The sequence below is a fragment of the Chlamydotis macqueenii genome, chromosome 5 (genome assembly GCF_036417535.1).
Source record: "Chlamydotis macqueenii isolate bChlMac1 chromosome 5, bChlMac1.mat, whole genome shotgun sequence".
NCBI lineage: Eukaryota > Metazoa > Chordata > Aves > Otidiformes > Otididae > Chlamydotis > Chlamydotis macqueenii.
Window position 1 is genome coordinate 25,279,780 of NC_141560.1, and position 16,040 is coordinate 25,295,819.

Sequence of the window (16,040 nt, forward strand, 5' to 3'; positions counted from 1 at the left end):
GTCCCCCTGCAGCCTGTGGAGGTCCACGGAGGGGCAGAAATTCACCTGGAGCCTGTGAAGGACCCCACACCAGGGGAGGTGGATGCCTGAAGGAGGCTGCGGCCCATGGAGGGCCCGCTGGGGCAGCCGTTCTGGAGAGACTGCACTCCGTGGAAGAGATGACCCACGCCAGAGCAGTTTCAGGAAGGACTGTGGCCCGTGGGAGGGACCCCACAACAGAGCAGGGGAGGAATGTGAGGAGTTCTTCCCCTGACTATGAAGCAGTGGTGTAAAACAATGCGTGATGAACTGACTGCAACCCCCATTCTCTCTTCCCCCCTGTGCCGCTCGGGGTCGGGGGGAAGGTAGAGATAATGTTAAGCTTGGAAAGAGGGAGGGGTGGGGGGAGGTTATCTTGTTTCTCTGTCTCATTATCCTGCTAGTTTTAGTAATAAATGAATAGTTTTCCCCAAGTCGAGTTACCGTAACAGTAACTTTAAGGATTTCTCCCTGTCCTTATCTCAAACCTCGAGCCGTTTTTCTCATATTATCTCTCCCTATTCTCTCGGAGGGTGGGGGGAGTGAGAGACTGCATAGTCTGGTCTTGATGCGGGCTGAACTACAACAGTAGTCCAGTCATTAGAGACCATGGTAGGGTTAAATTTTGATATAGAACAAAATGCCACAAAAGCCAGTGGAAGGTTTGACCCTGAAGCAAATGACTATTGTCAGCTTTGATTTTATTGCCAAAGTTTGTAAATATTTTTTCTAGTGTAGGCCAAACAATTGTGGCTGTCCAGATGCTTGCTTGTTTGTGGCACCAGCTAACATTCCTCTCTGATTTCAGTCTGATTATCTTGATGTGGGTTAGATCTGAAGATACGTTCTTAGATCTTTCCTTTTAAAGAATAGCCTTGTTTTAAATGCCCCAGTCATCAGTCCTTAATGTGGCAGATCCTTCCTCTGGAGAACACTCCATTTTCTGACTGGAAACCAATGGAATGGTTTCCAGAGGTTTGCTTACTGCAGCAGGAGATGGGAGACCACAGTCTCGTTCTGTGCTTTGCCAGAGACATTTCTGGGATTTGAGACAAGTCACCATGTCTATGGTCTGTGATATTTTGTAACTGGAAATTTGAAAACGAGACTGGTGGGATTATTATTTATATACATTATAACATCAGCGCAGATCCTAGCCGTGGACATGGTGATTGTGCTAATCACCATAAAAAAATAGCATTAGAGGCAGGTTGTTCCTCAAAAAGTGTTTTGTCTAAGTGTAACCCATGAGACAGCAGCTGATCACCACTGAGGGAACAGCATGGCGGCACTCGTCAGAGCCAAAGGCAGGAGTGGCACGAGTCTTGATTTCACTGCAAGTGCCCATCTTAAAGAGAGTTTGGAAGAAGGCTACCGAGATCTCACATTAGAAGCGTGTATTTGGTGTAAAGAGCCGTAGGGGTGCTCAGTTCAATCTCTTTGCCTTTAGATGTTGCACGCATTCAAATGTGGAACAAAGAAAAACATTAAAAACGTGGATTTCAACCAGGACTTCGCTTTTCATATGAAACTGTTTTCGACATGTGATCAGTCTCAACTTGCAAAGGCTACAGTGTGCTCACAGCCAGGTGAAAGGGTGTGATTTTGCAGAGTGGCGATGACCTGTGAGCAGCAGCACACCGAGGGAAAGCACGCTCCCGCACCGCTGTTGCACCCACAGTGGCGTTTGTCCACATAGAAGCTGTGCTCTGCAAAACCTTGACAACAGTATTTGCAAAGCCTGTGTAATTATTAACTCCTCTGGAGCAAATGGGACTTTATTTGCTCGGAGGCTTTCCAGGGAAAAAAAAGATTCCTGGAAATTTTCCTTTCTGTTTGGATTTCTGGAGAACGGAGGGGTGAAAACTTTTGTTTGAACCACAGATTTCAGGGTGGCAGGGTCAGAAAGCTGCCGTCACCCTGCTTAGCGTCACAACCCCTGCCCCCCGGGCGCGGCGGGGCCGCCGGGCCCCACCGCAGGGATCGGTCGGCTGCGCGGCACGGGCGGACCCGGGCCGGTGCCCCGGCTGCGCTCCGGCCCCACCCCGGCCGGGGCCGCCCAGCTGGGGCCGTCCCACTTGCCGGCGGCGGGCGGCCCCGGAGCAGCGCAGCGGGAAGGCCAGGCCCGAGCCGGCCCTCAGCCCCCGCGGTGCGGCGGCCCGGCGCGGTGCAGTGCGGGCCCGGCCCGGCGCGGTGAGTGCCTGCGCGGCGCCGGGGCCGAGGCTGTTGCTGAGGCGGGGCCGGCGCGTCGCGTCGCCTCGCTGGGGGCGGTGTAGGCCGGGCCGCGCCGAGCGGTATGATCGGCACCGTGCTCTGCTACGTGCTGCTGCCGGCCGCGCGGCTCTTCCGGGCCCTCCGAGGTAACCCGGCCCCGGGCGGGCGGCGGCGGGGGCCGGGGGAGCCGGCGGCGGCGGCGGGGGGCCCGGAGGGGCGGGGTGCGGGTGCCCCTCGCTTTCCCCCGCCCTGGCCTGAGCGGAGTGCGGCGGGAGAGGCCTCGGCGGCTGGGTGCCAGGGCCTGGGGCTGCTGCCCGAGGTGGCGTGGGTACTTGTGCCGGGCCAGGGCTGCTGTCCCCCGGGGCAGCGCGGGGGGCTGGGTGTTTGGAGGAACCAGTTGTCGGCTGCTGTGCTGCGGTGGCAGATTGCAGTCTGCGGGGAGGCCCGAGCCTCCAGGCCCGGACCTGTGCTGCAGGTTTGGGGACATCTTTGGAGATGGGCTGCTCTGAGGTCTGTGACTCCTCAAGGACCTACGGGTGACTCATGGATGGACTCTCGCTTTGTGTGCATCAATATTTCACTTAGTTTCCTAGATCCTGCTGCTACTTCACAGACACTGGTAACTCCGCTGATGCAAAGCCACTCTCCTGCCCGAACCTGTCCCCTGGCCTGTAGCAGCCGCTGGCACGCTGTGGTCATAGCGAGCAGCTAGCTGACTCCTCTCAAATTCAGCTCCTGTCCTGTAGTAACAGGCTCTTGTAATAGCTGTGCCTGGCTAGTGGTGTGTGAAAACATTATCTTGGTGCATTGGTGTTTCTGACGTTCGTGAACTTAGTTATAAAACTACAGAGAGAAGTATGGTTCTTAAAGCTCCATTTCTGACACATACAGAAAGCTTTGATGCAAAAGATATGGTAAAAGCATACACAGATGTTGCTGACTCCTGTGTGTTACTGCTCTAGCTGACTGACTGTCACAGGGATACAGTAGAGAAAAAGTGATTTGTAGACAACAGAAATTGCTAGTCAACAGTGGGGACTAGTGTCTGTGCAGAATTCATATCAAAACGTAAATGCCATCATCTCTTAGACAGATACAAGCGAAAAGAGTCTCTGTCTTTTTCTACTTTACCCCACCAATATTAGTATATTCAAGTGCTATGTGAACAGCAAAGGTTTTAATTTTTTTTTTTCCCACAGGTCTCGGTCATCAGGTGATCTGTAGTTCTTACTAGGACTACTTCTGTGCATATATTCTCTCTGATAAGGCTTTTAACTGCACATATTGGTCCCTGTGAGTCTTTATTTTTAATCTCTTCATAACAGAACAGTTTTTATTTTACAACACATTCTTGTGATATGTTTGATCTTCTTAGCTGACCACTACTTTCTCACTGAATCCCTGGAAAGAAACTTTCTCCAAGTGATCATCTACAAGAATGTGGCTTCTTAGCCCATGCACCCCATCAGCTAACTTCTGCAGACTGTGTATGTACGTGTGTTACTGAGAGCTGATAGTTTCCACAAGCCTTGACTGACTGGCTGTGGCACTGCGTAAGTTAGAATTGCTTTCCCTAGAGCTGGTAAAGCCAACTGCCATCCTGACAGTTTCAGTGACTTTGACTAACATAACTAGAATTGGACTGTGGCCTAGCATTCAGGAAGAGGCAGGGTAAGTTATTCAGACTGTAACTGTTTTTCTTCAGCGAAGTCATTTGATTGGGTTGCTATACTGTGTTGCACAGTTACAGTAAATGCATAGGAAAAAGAAAAAAAGTGAATGAGAAAGGATTTCCATCTGTCTTATGTTGGTTTTGATGTTTTTAAATGGCAGATGCTTTCTTTACCTGTCGAAAGAATGTGCTTCTGGCGAAGAGCACGTCCACCCAGATAGAAGGCGTCTTTGCTGCAACCAGAGGAAGGTTGGTCCCAGAAGAGCAAGAAGCCCTTCTCCAGCAGTGGCTGGAGGAAGGAGCAGGGAATTTGCCAGCCAGCGAAAGTGTTCCAGCAGTGGGGAAAGTATCAGTTACGCTCACTAGTGACTGGTTAGAAGGTTCAGAGCTATTGATGACTAGCCTCAGTGACCTGAATTCGGCTCCAGAAGTCACCCAGCATGCTGGTCAGCAGCTCGTAGAGCTGCATGCCTTGGCTTCTTCAGAACCACAAGATAGTGCAGTGACTGAACTGGCAAAATTACCAGCAGAGGAGACGGTGGCTGTAGCAGACAGTGCCCCTTGGCCAGCTGTGGTGGCACAGACGGATCACCAGATAGCTGGCTGTGTCGCTATCGATGTAGAAGTGCAGAATGAAGACCCAGCTGTGCTGGCCTGGAGTATAGCACGTGATGCAGAGACAGTGCCAACGGAGCCCCCAGCCTGGCGTATTCAGGATACGGTACCACTTTGTCCTGTCGCAACAGAGGTGCCCTACCATGGTCAGTAGTAACAGCTCTGAATCTAATGTTCGGTTTGGGATCTGCATTGGTAGTGAATGTGGTCGGGTTATTGTGTCTAGGCTTGCTGTCAGTAAGACATTGATTATATCTGTCCATGCGGAATTGGCAGGATCTGCTAGTGAAAACCAAAGTGAGTTTTTGCTGAGGGAGGGCTGGCCAGAACTAGTTGTCTCTGTGCAATTAGACCATCTGGTGTGATCATCAATATATGTTGGTTTCCCAGGAACTGTTCCCAAATGCTGGCTTTATAATACAAAAAGGACCCAAAAGCTGGTGGAGTGTTTCAGGGTACTTGACTCTGGTCTTCTGTTATGCCGTCCCCATTGACAACTATCCAAAGACATCCAAAAAGAGCACTGGAAAACCAGAGTGGATGAGAGTTTGCTCAGAGGCAAGAACACCCTAGCTTAGAGAATGAGAATGTTCCTCTGGGATCCAGAAAATAGCCGAAAGTGTCAGCAGGGTCCCCAGCATGGCTGTAACTTGGCTTTTTGTCTCTTGCATGTAGAGATTTTATGGAGAGACTGGGAGGATCTTTCTGTCCAGCCTTGTGTGCTAGAGCAGGTGTCGAAAAACACTCCTCTCTTTGAATTTCGAGTCATGTCTTACAACATCCTTGCCCAGGACCTGGTGGAGCAGGGCCTTGATCTCTATCTGCATTGTCATCCAGACATCCTAAACTGGAACTACCGCCTTCCAAACCTTTTGCAGGAGATCCAGCACTGGGATCCTGATGTGAGTATGACTGAGCCCTTCCCACATCATTGTAACCAGAATATGAATTCCTTGTTTGATCTAACAGCATTAAAAAAAAAAAAGGAAAAAAAAAAAGATGGAGGGGAAGTCCTAGGAAGACACTATGTGCTTGGTAATGGAACACTAATTCCTTTGAGAGTGTTTGAGGCCTTGTGCATATGCTTTTTTGGTGTCTGTCTTGCTTTGATTGTGTTACTGTAGAAACTAGGCATACTTTGATAGCAGGACTTAACTTATTTAAACAGGAGAAATAGAAAAACAAGAGACGATATGTGTTTGGGAAGGAAAGGACCAGGTTTGTAAGGCAGCACAGGAGGGGAAACCTGCATAGAAGAGGACTTCATGATTTTCTCTGTTCCTTGAGTCCTCTTTGTGTGATGCAGGATCTTCTGCCTCATCACTGGAAAACTGAATTATAAGCTAATGTGACCCATAAAGTTACTGCTCTCTATCTGGAAAGTTCAGGACAGAGTTGCAGTGATGACCTTTCTGGTTGCAGGGTTGGTATGCGAGTGCACTTTTCCACTTTCTTCCTTCCCCAAAACAAGGTAACCAGCAAATACTGGTGGAGTGAGCAAGGTGTCTGCCTTCTTTCCAGGTTCTGTGTCTCCAGGAGGTGCAAGAGAACCATTACTGGGAGCAGCTGGAACCAACATTCAAGGAGATGGGTATGTCCTGGTTTTGTGTGTCTGTCCCTCCACCTCATGAGACTGGCCAAGCAATGCTTGGCTAAACCACCACACCTGCTTAACGTCTTCAAAGGACGCTCCCTCAGTCTTGAGGGAGCTCTTCCTGTTTGTCGGGGGCTAGCTCACCCTACTCTGAACTGTCCGCCTGGACCTTTACTCTTTCTTTTGTAATTGTTCTTTCTCAGAGTTGACAGATGAGAGTAACAAAACCAAAAGGGTCCTAGAAGGACAAGGAGAGAGAAAATACCCTCAGTGATAAATGATAAACTATGATTATTGGAATAGAATTGGGTATAATGCTGTACCCAAATGTAGTAGGAACCTCTTCTGCCATACAGACTTGCTGAACTCCCCAGCTGATGGGGGGAGCCTGAAGTAGTGACTGGATAAACCTTTTAATAGGTGATGGTTTCTTTTCAGGCTTTGCATGCTTCTATAAACGGAGAACGGGGACGAAGACAGATGGCTGTGCAGTGTGCTATAAGCACAGCAGGTTCCAGCTGATCAGCCTCAGCCCCATAGAATACTTCCGGCCTGGCCTGGACATCCTCAATCGGGATAATGTAGGCTTGGTGTTGCTGCTACAGCCTCTGCTCCCTGAGCACCTAGATCTGAAGGCAGTCAGCCCTCTGTGTGTAGCCAACACTCATCTGTTGTTCAATCCCCGGCGGGGAGATATCAAACTGGCCCAGATAGCCTTGCTCCTAGCAGAGATTGACAAGATTGCAAAAACTACTGAAGGCAGCTACTATCCTGTCATCTTGTGTGGAGACCTGAACTCTGTACCTGATTCTCCACTCTACAAATTTATCCGGAACGGTGAGCTTTCCTACCATGGGATGCCTGCCTGGAAGGTAGGTGCCAGCCAGGACTGACGTTGGGTAGCTCTTTTTTGCATGCTGCTAGAGAAATGCATGGCTGCATTCTTTCTCTTGTGAGGAAATAGTCCGAATTTTGAATTCAGTTATTCAGCAGTCTTCTTCAGTGCCTCGAACATTTCTGGGGAAAGAAGCAGACAAATGCGTGCTTGTTGTTTCCACTGCTGCTCTTTTGGTTTCTCTTGAGGCAGACCAGTGGTAATAGACCACTTAATTTCAGGTCCTGGTTCTCCCTTGCTATGGGATTTTTGTGCCTGGGTGACTGGAAGTGTAGGGGAGTAGAACTCCAGCAAGACTTACTGAAATTTTATGTGAATATTTGTTCTGAAAACAGTTTGAAATGGACACCTGTGCTAGAGTCTCTTGTGGTTACTTGTTATTGTGTATCCATGATGAAATACATTATTTGCTTTCAAGCTAAATCATCAGTTCAATAGTAGATGCCTGCAAAATATCTTGTCAGCTGACTTTTGGCTAATTGTATCCATCCCCTGCAGCTGAAGGCTTATTATAGCTACACCTTATTCTGAACAGCTTAGTTGATGACTTTCTATGAGGGCATTCTCCTGTCTTGTTCTTGGCCAGTGTGTATCTGTACATTGTCTATAGCTTGCAAAAGTTCTACTCCGTATTGCTGTTGTTTCTTCTCCTGTTTCTGGTGTCCTTGCAGGTGTCTGGTCAGGAAGACTTTTCCCAGCAGTCGTATTCACGGAAACTGCTGGTCCCACTGTGGCCGAGCTCACTGGGTGTAACAGACAACTGCCAATATGTCGCCCTGTGCCAGCCAAAGAAACTAGGTGAGCTTCAGTGTGCACTGAGAACACAAGTTTGCTGAGGATGGACAGTTTGTGGGCCTTACTGTCTCTCTGAGTAGCTTGGGCATGTGTTGCTTGAGGCACTTATCAAATATTCTCTTCTTCAATCAGTTTCCTTGGTATATGAATCCAGTTTAGTTTTTCTGGAGTCAATTGCTGCCAATTTCTGCCGTTTTCTTTTTCTAGTCAGGAGCTGAATGTTCCCTTACCAGTAACCATTGCTTTACGTATTGCTTTCATATTCCCAGACTTACACTTTTGTGCGGTTGTAAACCATGTTCAGCAGCAGCAGCCTTCAGCTGCAGGTGTTTGTAAGAGTGGTTTTGGGCAGTATTTGCACACCACTATTAGGACATCGTTCTGAAGAGCCCAGTTACAGTCATGACTGTTTTATACTGTCCTTAGAGAGGATTAAAAAAAGTAGCCCACACCAAATAGCTTGTGTTGGAATCTTGAATGTAGAATTTGTATTCAACTCGATATCCAGAATTGTTTTTTCTTTTTCAGCAGACATTTCCTTGAGTTGGACACTGACTAATTTGCTTAAAAGCCTCTTGAGCTTATGGTGTCTCAGAGGGGGCATTCTTAATTTGTTTCATCAAGGTGCTGCCCATGACTGTTGCATTAGCTAAAGGGATAGCAATGGCTGTGCTCTGTTCTACATTTACACGTCTGTTCTGTTCTACACTTAGGTTATTAAGTGATTCCCATTCTCATGGTATCATAGAATCATAGAATGGTTAGGGTTGGAAGGGACCTTCAAAGGTCATCTAGTCCAACCCCCCTGCAAGGAGCAGGGACATCCCCAACTAGATCAGGTTGCTCAGAGCCCAGTCCAACCTGGCCTTGAACGTTTCCAGGGATGGGGCATCCACCACCTCTCTGGGCAACCTGTTCCAGTGTTCTACAACCCTCATTGTAAAAAATTTTTTCCTAATATCTAATCTAAATCTATTTTAAAACCATTACCCCTTGTCCTATTGCAACAGGCCCTACTGAACAGCCTTTCCCCATCTTTCCTGTAGGCCCCCTTGAGGTACTGGAAGACCGCTGTCAGGTCTCCCCAGAGCCTCCTCTTCTCCAGGCTGAACAGCCCCAGCTCTCTCAGCCTGACCTCATAGGAGAGGTGCTCCAGCCCTCTTATCATCTTCGTGGCCCTCCTCTGGACCCTCTGCAACTGGTCCATGTCCTTCTTGTGTTGGGGGCTCCAGAAGTGGACACAGTCCAGAGTCAGAGTCCTTGGGCACAAAACCCACTCTCAAACTAAAGAGATCTGAGAGGTCTAAAGAGTATGCAAATGTTTTCTGTAGATGTGACTTTGCTGCAGTTATTTTCGTGTTTTAATTTGTGTTTTTCTCTGCAGGCAGACGTAAGTACAGCCGAAACTTCCTGCTCCAGTTTCGTTTTTGCGATGTTGCCTGTGAACGACCACCACAGCTGGTCCTCTTGGAAGGTGTGACAGATGCTAAACCAGGTATTAATGGGGGATTTCTCAGATTGTGACTCTCCTAGATCAATTTTGATGAAAACGTCAGGTGGAGGTAATGCCTGGTGAGAAAAGGGGGAGGCAGAAGGGTGTCTTCTCTGGCTGTGCAATCACTAATGGATTCCCTGAGAGTTCAGAGGAGGACAATCTTACCACCCTGGTACACACTAACTGTATTTCTTGAGATGCACTGAGATTCAGCCTCTTTTGGGGGCTGTTTCTTATAGAATGAAATATCTAAGTATCTTTTTTTTCTACTTCAAGATTTTTGGTGGGGGAGAACAAACCTGAAGACTATAATGTCACGATGACCACAACATAGATGTCTCTGGATGCTGGTACCCAGTAGACACTGCCTCACCTCTGGGCCCTGTGGCATGGCTGGTTCTGCTCTCTCCATTTCTGTTCTGCCTTTCTAGACACCCTTTGAGTAAGCTGTGGGATAAGGCAAATGAATTTTCTTCGCGAGCAAAGGTTGAAGTATCCTGAACTTTGATAATATTACGTGCTTTAAGGACATGTCCTTAGCAGGACAGAATATGACTTCTCAGTTGTTTGCACTGATCTGCTCTCAGGATGTTTCTGTTAGTTTTAGAGCTGGAGTTTCCTTTGAGTATTTTTCTTTAAGGTGCCTGTGACTGGAAGCTATCTGCTCTTCTTGGGCAAAAAGATTCGTTTGGTCTCAGCAGAAGGTTCTCAGACTTGGGATGAGCAGCCTGTTCCAGGATCTTTGTAGGTCTGGCTGGAATCTCTTTACTCCTTTGCAGACTGCCCTGCACACTGGCCCAAACCTGCTGCCGTGGTGAGAGACCCTGATCCCCAGCCATTTGTCCCAAGGTAATTTGGTGGACTTTAATGTCCCTGCTCTTCAAGCCTGGTCTTGTTTTCCTGAGCACTGAAAATCTGGCTGAAGTAAAGACTGAAATAAGTGTAAGGGTGGAAGAGAGTAAGCAGGGCTACCTGGAAGAGTCAGATCAATCCAGGGTTGTTCCAGCAGCTGGGCGCTGTTCTGTCACCATTGTGTCGGTGAGGTCGAGAATGAAGGGCATAGAGAGGACTGGGTATTGGAGACAAAGGAAATTCATAGTCCGCTTTGTCTTGGTGTAAGTGGAGTGAATAATTCTGAAAGACTCTTTTAGGTGTTCACAAAGTAGAAATAGTTTGTACAGTTGCATAAGCAAGAGAACATCAAGCTTCAGCTGTGATTGCAGTACTGTGATTGCATAGTTCTCTTTCCTTCCGTGGTAAATGATAGCTGTTCATGTGCAGGTCTACAGGCGTTATCCAGCACAGCCTCAATCTGACCTCTGTCTACAGCCACTTCCTACCACAGAGGGGACGCCCAGAGGTCACAACGATGCCCATGGGGCTTGGAGCCACTGTTGATTATATCTTCTACTCGGCAGAGCCTGTGAGGGATGGGAACAGGGGAGGTGAGTGTACCAGTGCAGGGCTTATCCCTGTGGTGTTGAGAGAGGGCTGTGAGGCGTGCCAGAATGCAGCTCCGTGTTGGGCAGTGTATTTCGTAAGCTGAGGTGGATCTACAGGATGTGACTTTGACTGAAATGATGGACAAAGTGGAAGCAACATTTCCTCAGTTATCACAAGAAGACACTGATTATCTTTGCTCTGGAAAAACTGAAGCTGCTTAGCTTAGGTTCATGTAGACTTTTGAAGAAGCTAAAATGAATAGATTCTGTTCTTCTGTGTAAATATCTTAGTTGTGCTTCTGATAACAGGCAGTGCTGGGTCCTAAGTTCAAGGCTTGGACTTCTCGTCTGACTGAGACCACACACTGGCCTTAGAAGGTGGTGACTCTGTTTGCCTTACAATGGCACCACCTCTCTGCTACCTGAAGTGGGAGTTATGTTGATGAAAGACTGCATGTAAATGTGTCCAGGAACTGTCTCTGAGCTGATTTGGATACTGTCAGAATCAACTCTGGGGAGGAGGTTAGGAATGAAGAGGTGAATTCCTCCTCAGGGGAGAATCTGAAGCTATTGCTAGGACTTAGAACCATGAAAGAAACTTCCCATGTAAGCAACTGACTGGTGAATTTAGTATGTACTTGATTCCTGCGCCTGCAAGTGTATGAAACCATTGAACAGCAGCATTACAGGATGCTCACTGCTTTCACATCTAGGCTCAAAGGTGCATGCAGTGTTTGTGCAGGCTGTCTTTGCTCACTGGTGAAAGAACAGGAAAGCATTGACAAGCATCCCTTTGTGAGTGTATAGAGTTAATCTACAGCACCAATCTATGGCTGATGTTTCTTTCCGTTTTCTTTGTCAGGGCGCAGGCTGTACCGGGATGGAGCCCTGAAGCTGCTTGGCCGCCTTTCCCTTCTCTCTGAAGATGCCTTGTTGCTGGCGAATGGCTTACCAAATCCATTTTGTTCATCTGATCATCTCTGCCTGCTGGCTAGCTTTGGCTTGGAGATCTCCAGCCTCAGAGAGGGTTAGTGTTGGTTCCCTTTCCTTAAAGAAAAGCTGTTCTGAATACAGCAGGCTCTGGATTGCACAACCTGCTTGCAAGAACACTCTTATCCTTGTCGTGCCCTGAAAGTCACCTTCTCCTCTCACATCCTCACAAAAAGCAGAGATGGGAGAGTTGGAGTGCTTTTTGCATTGGTATTTTGTGGGTCTCTGCAAACCTGAGCTGTGTTTCCAGTGGGCTTCCAGTTGTATTGCATTACCATCTCTTAAAGAGATCCATGTTCCACTGCTTTGTTTAGCAGATGTTTTAGTGCTGCAGGAACCAACATAATTCCCGTGTTTATTTGTCCCTGTATGAGATCTTAAGGAGCTAGGAAAGAGAGGGGCAACACTGCCTGCTTCTGGTATTCAACTGCTACCAAGGAGCAGGGGATGGATATACATCAATATTATTTCACACCAAAACAATGGTTCTTTTAATTTCTCAGTGATAGTTTATGAAGTATGGTCCTTCCAGGACTAGTTGTCATGTTGTTTTTGAGAGCCTTGGCTCTGCTAGCTGCTTGGAAATGGCTTTTACTTAATCATGTGTAAGGGCTGCCTTGCTGACAGAAGAGTTTGTGTAGTTGACCAGTTTCTACAAGAAGCTGCCTGCTGTGACTAATGGACCAGGGAATGGGATTGCCAGGAATGCAGCCAGGGGTTCTACAAAGCCACCCACAGGAGCTCTAGAACTGCAGCAAAAGCCTAGAGGCCTTGGGGAAGGCTGCCTTCCTTTCTAGCAGTCTCAGAATGGTGCCTAGTTTGGCACTTGTAGGAAAAATATTTATGATCCTCCCAGTGAATATCAGGTGCAAAAAATTGTCCTGTAAGGTGTGACAACCCCAGGAGGCTGTAGCTCTGGAAGGTCCCAAAAGTGAGATGAAAATAGCATGTGAGAGGTAGCAGAGCCATCAGATGGAAGAGCTGATACTTGTCACTTGCCCTACTGTTTCTCTGTGCAATCCCTATTCCATTCACCCTGCCAGGGGTCAGATAGCCAACCTGTAGCGTCCTCCCGTGCCACGCTGAACTTCATGCTGCTGCCTTATCTGGAGCCGGCCATGCCCTAGGGAGGTAGAACCTGTAGGACTGACTCCTGTCTTTTGACAGGTGTTGGGAGGGAGGGGAAGGCTGTGTAACTTGGAGCCAGATTGACAAAACTACACTGACAGGACACCAAAGGTACACCGGGATCCAAGTGATTGACAGAAATGGCTTGGCCAGTTCAAAACCAATAGAACTGTACCTGTTCCTAGGGCAGATTCCCTAGTTCAGCCTGACATTTGGTGCTCAGTTTTTCTGTGAGAGATGAGGGCAATATTGGCAGAAACATTATCAGTCTTCTGTTCACAAATGAGGCAGGGAAATCTGATCCCACCTCAGATTTCTGTGTGAAGATATGACGAGACTTGAAATATTCTTCTCTCTTCCTGGGTTATATTGGGGGACTTCCATATTTTAAATGTTACTTTCTTTGTTGAAAAATAAAATTTTTCTTATCTGAGAAAAAAATACAAAGTAACTGCAGCGCCTTGTGCTCCTGGAAGCTGAACCCTCTGAGGGCTTGCTCAACAAGGTTTTACTGGCTGGGATGTGAAAGAGGAGAGGACAAATTAGCTACACAAGACAGTAGTAATGAGGGTTGAAAAGAGGGAAGAAGTGGGCCTACCTGTTGTCTCCCAGCACATCGCCAAATCCCAGAGGTGATTTATTTGACATTGGGCTTGTCTCACGAAATGGTTTGCATTCAGGAACCCTTCCCCTCCTCCCAAAGAAGGCAAGTACTGCTGATCTGTTACAGCTCACTCGTGTAATCTGTACAGAAAAAAGAAGCGTGTGTGGGGATTGTGTTCTGTGTCCACATGATTGTGTAAGGACTGCATATTCCCTTCCTGCCCCTGCCAGATGGTGTGGTATTTGCCTGGTGACCTGTGGATAGCTTTTGCTACCCCAGCTGGGATAACATGTAGGAGTCTGGATAAGTGAATATCAGTCTGAGGGTGAATAAGTTTGCAGCTTTGCCCTTAGTTTCACAGGTAATGGTTCTGGCTTGGCACTGGTGTTTGTTCATGGGGAGGGATGCAGAGCTGTGTATTTCTGTGGCTCTGCTTGTCTGACAGTTGCACTAATTTCTGCAAGTACTTTTATTCTGATTTTGTAATTGGTTGTATTTGTAAAGGGAGGGGAGGAAAGGGAAATTAGTGAACTGAGAGTTTTATTTTCTGCCAGGCTTGAAAAGAGGTTGCCAGAAAGCAGCCTCTGCTAGTTGCAGGTAACTCCCACCAGCTGGTAACGTTGTAATAGGAAACTTGGAAGACACCAAAGGTTTGAAAACAACCATCCAAAAGCAAAACAAAAACCACTGTGACACATAGTATTGGCACTTACAACTTTGGCTGTCTGCTTCAGTTGTAATTGCTGGCTAGGTCTGATGGTCAGTTGATGAGGGAGGGGTGTGTGTGTTCGTGTGAAAGCAGCCCTTCTGCCTCACCTATTGAGGCCCATAAGGTGTGAACAGTACACCATCAGATGAACTGTTTCCCCCTGCACTGGCTGAAGCACCCTGCCAATCCTGTGATGTAACTGAGACGTAGGAGCTGTGCTTCAACATCACAAATGCTTCTTCCATTTTATTTAAACCAAAGACTTTTCTTTTGGGTAACTTGCGTGAAAGCATATCTCAGGGAGTCTTTAAGGTTCCAGCTATGTTTAGTTGGAAACTCTAATGTTCCACAGGTCAAGCTAATGCTTTCTCTTTTGATACATGAAATAGTATGGTATGAACTTGGAATGGTTAAGTTGTTGAACACTGGATATGGAGTCATGTGCTAAGAAACACCAGGACAATGCCTGCAAGTCCTCTGATTCTTCTTTCAGAAGGCTAGAAAGCTCCCAGAGGGACCTACAGCTCCTGAAGCCCCGGCTCACACATACTTCCTTGGGCATTCATAGGTGAAACTATTGCAGAAATGCAGAACCATTGCTAGTGACTGCATACAGACACACGAAGGCAGAGCTGAAGGGTTGATTGCTGGAGTTGTTTTGAGCACTGTCCCTGAAGCTCTGGTATAGACCCCTACAGAGGTGACCTGTTTCAGGAAAGAAAAAAACCTGTGTTCTAGAGCAATTTACAGTTAACATCAAATGGATCTGGAGTCTTGTGAATGCCTCTGGCTTTGGGGCACTATAGGAGAAGTTTGAAGGTAGGGTGGGTGGAAAGAGTCCCCACCACTAAGGTAGATAGCAACTAGTGTATAGCCATGGGGAGAAAATAATGTGTTCTGTGATGCTTTAAGAATAGCACAAAATGATATAATAAGAGGCTGTGGTAATGAGCAACTCATGGTGGGAAGCAGAACTGAGATTCCAGATGTAGCTCTTAACACTGTTTCCTGACCTAAACGCGTGACTAGTTGTCACTAGCACTGCTTTCTGATGAATTACAGAGGGGTCTGTAAACAGTTATGAAAGTGGAACACCAGGAATATCTGCTATAGTCAGAAAAGGAAGGCATCTTACAGGTAGGATCATCTACATTGTTTTAGTAGTGATGCAGAGCTCAGGGAGACTGGTACTTAGGGGAACGGGTGCCAGAGACCACTGGCAGTGTGTTTACATACCCTGTTATCTGTCTCCTAAACTGCAGGATCATGCAGCTGTAGAGGCAAACATGTATTTGACAGAGTATCTTTGCTAGACAGTGCTTAGGTTGCACTACAGCTGCTAGGCTGTATTTAGTTACGCTATTTAGATAGAAGTTGGACTTCCGTCATTTTCTCACAGTTATAAGTTCTTCATCACAGAAGGATGCCCTTTTTAATCAGTTTTCCTGATTTCATGGGACGGGAGGAGTGGTAAACAATGTCGTTGCTCTAGTTTCTTTGCTTTTCTCAATAAATGAAACTTGGCTGCTGCTTGAGGTCTTCTTTCTCCATGCCTTTTCTTTACGAGGTATCTCTTCAGCAGCTGTTTTCCCACGATTGCCATATCCAGTTAACTCTGAGTTACGGATGTTTATTTTTTTTCTGCAGCTGTATTTTTCAGTTAAAAGCAATGGGTGGAATTCTTTAGGGCTAAGTCTTATTATAAACTCAACATTTAAATAGCGCCAAGCTGTAAGATAGTGGGTTCCCTCACCCCTGAAGAGTTAAGTGGAAGGGTGGGAGCTCTGAAACTAACACTTAGATGGGAATAACTCTTGTTCTGTAAAACAAAAAAAAAGTATAAGATTTATCATTAGTGCCCTGTATGCC

At 47.2% G+C, this 16,040-nt stretch overlaps 1 protein-coding gene across 4 annotated transcripts in view; it reads left to right on the plus strand.

The window, feature by feature from the left end:
• Positions 1 to 2,301: 2,301 nt before the first annotated feature.
• Positions 2,302 to 16,040, plus strand: part of ANGEL1 (angel homolog 1) — a 46,006-nt gene continuing 32,267 nt past the window's right edge. For 3 of the 4 annotated variants that reach the window (XM_086748000.1, XM_086747998.1, XM_086747999.1), the window contains exons 1-10: positions 2,302 to 2,378; positions 4,066 to 4,665; positions 5,195 to 5,421; positions 6,041 to 6,110; positions 6,552 to 6,985; positions 7,680 to 7,806; positions 9,188 to 9,298; positions 10,078 to 10,147; positions 10,580 to 10,743; positions 11,603 to 11,767. In XM_086748000.1, the coding sequence (XP_086604126.1) occupies positions 2,315 to 2,378; positions 4,066 to 4,665; positions 5,195 to 5,421; positions 6,041 to 6,110; positions 6,552 to 6,985; positions 7,680 to 7,806; positions 9,188 to 9,298; positions 10,078 to 10,147; positions 10,580 to 10,743; positions 11,603 to 11,767 (2,032 nt within the window). In that variant the 5' untranslated portion in view covers positions 2,302 to 2,314. Of the gene's footprint in view, positions 2,379 to 4,065; positions 4,666 to 5,194; positions 5,422 to 6,040; positions 6,111 to 6,551; positions 6,986 to 7,679; positions 7,807 to 9,187; positions 9,299 to 10,077; positions 10,148 to 10,579; positions 10,744 to 11,602; positions 12,032 to 16,040 lie in introns of those variants that run through there. The other variant, XM_086748001.1, reaches the window with a different exon arrangement.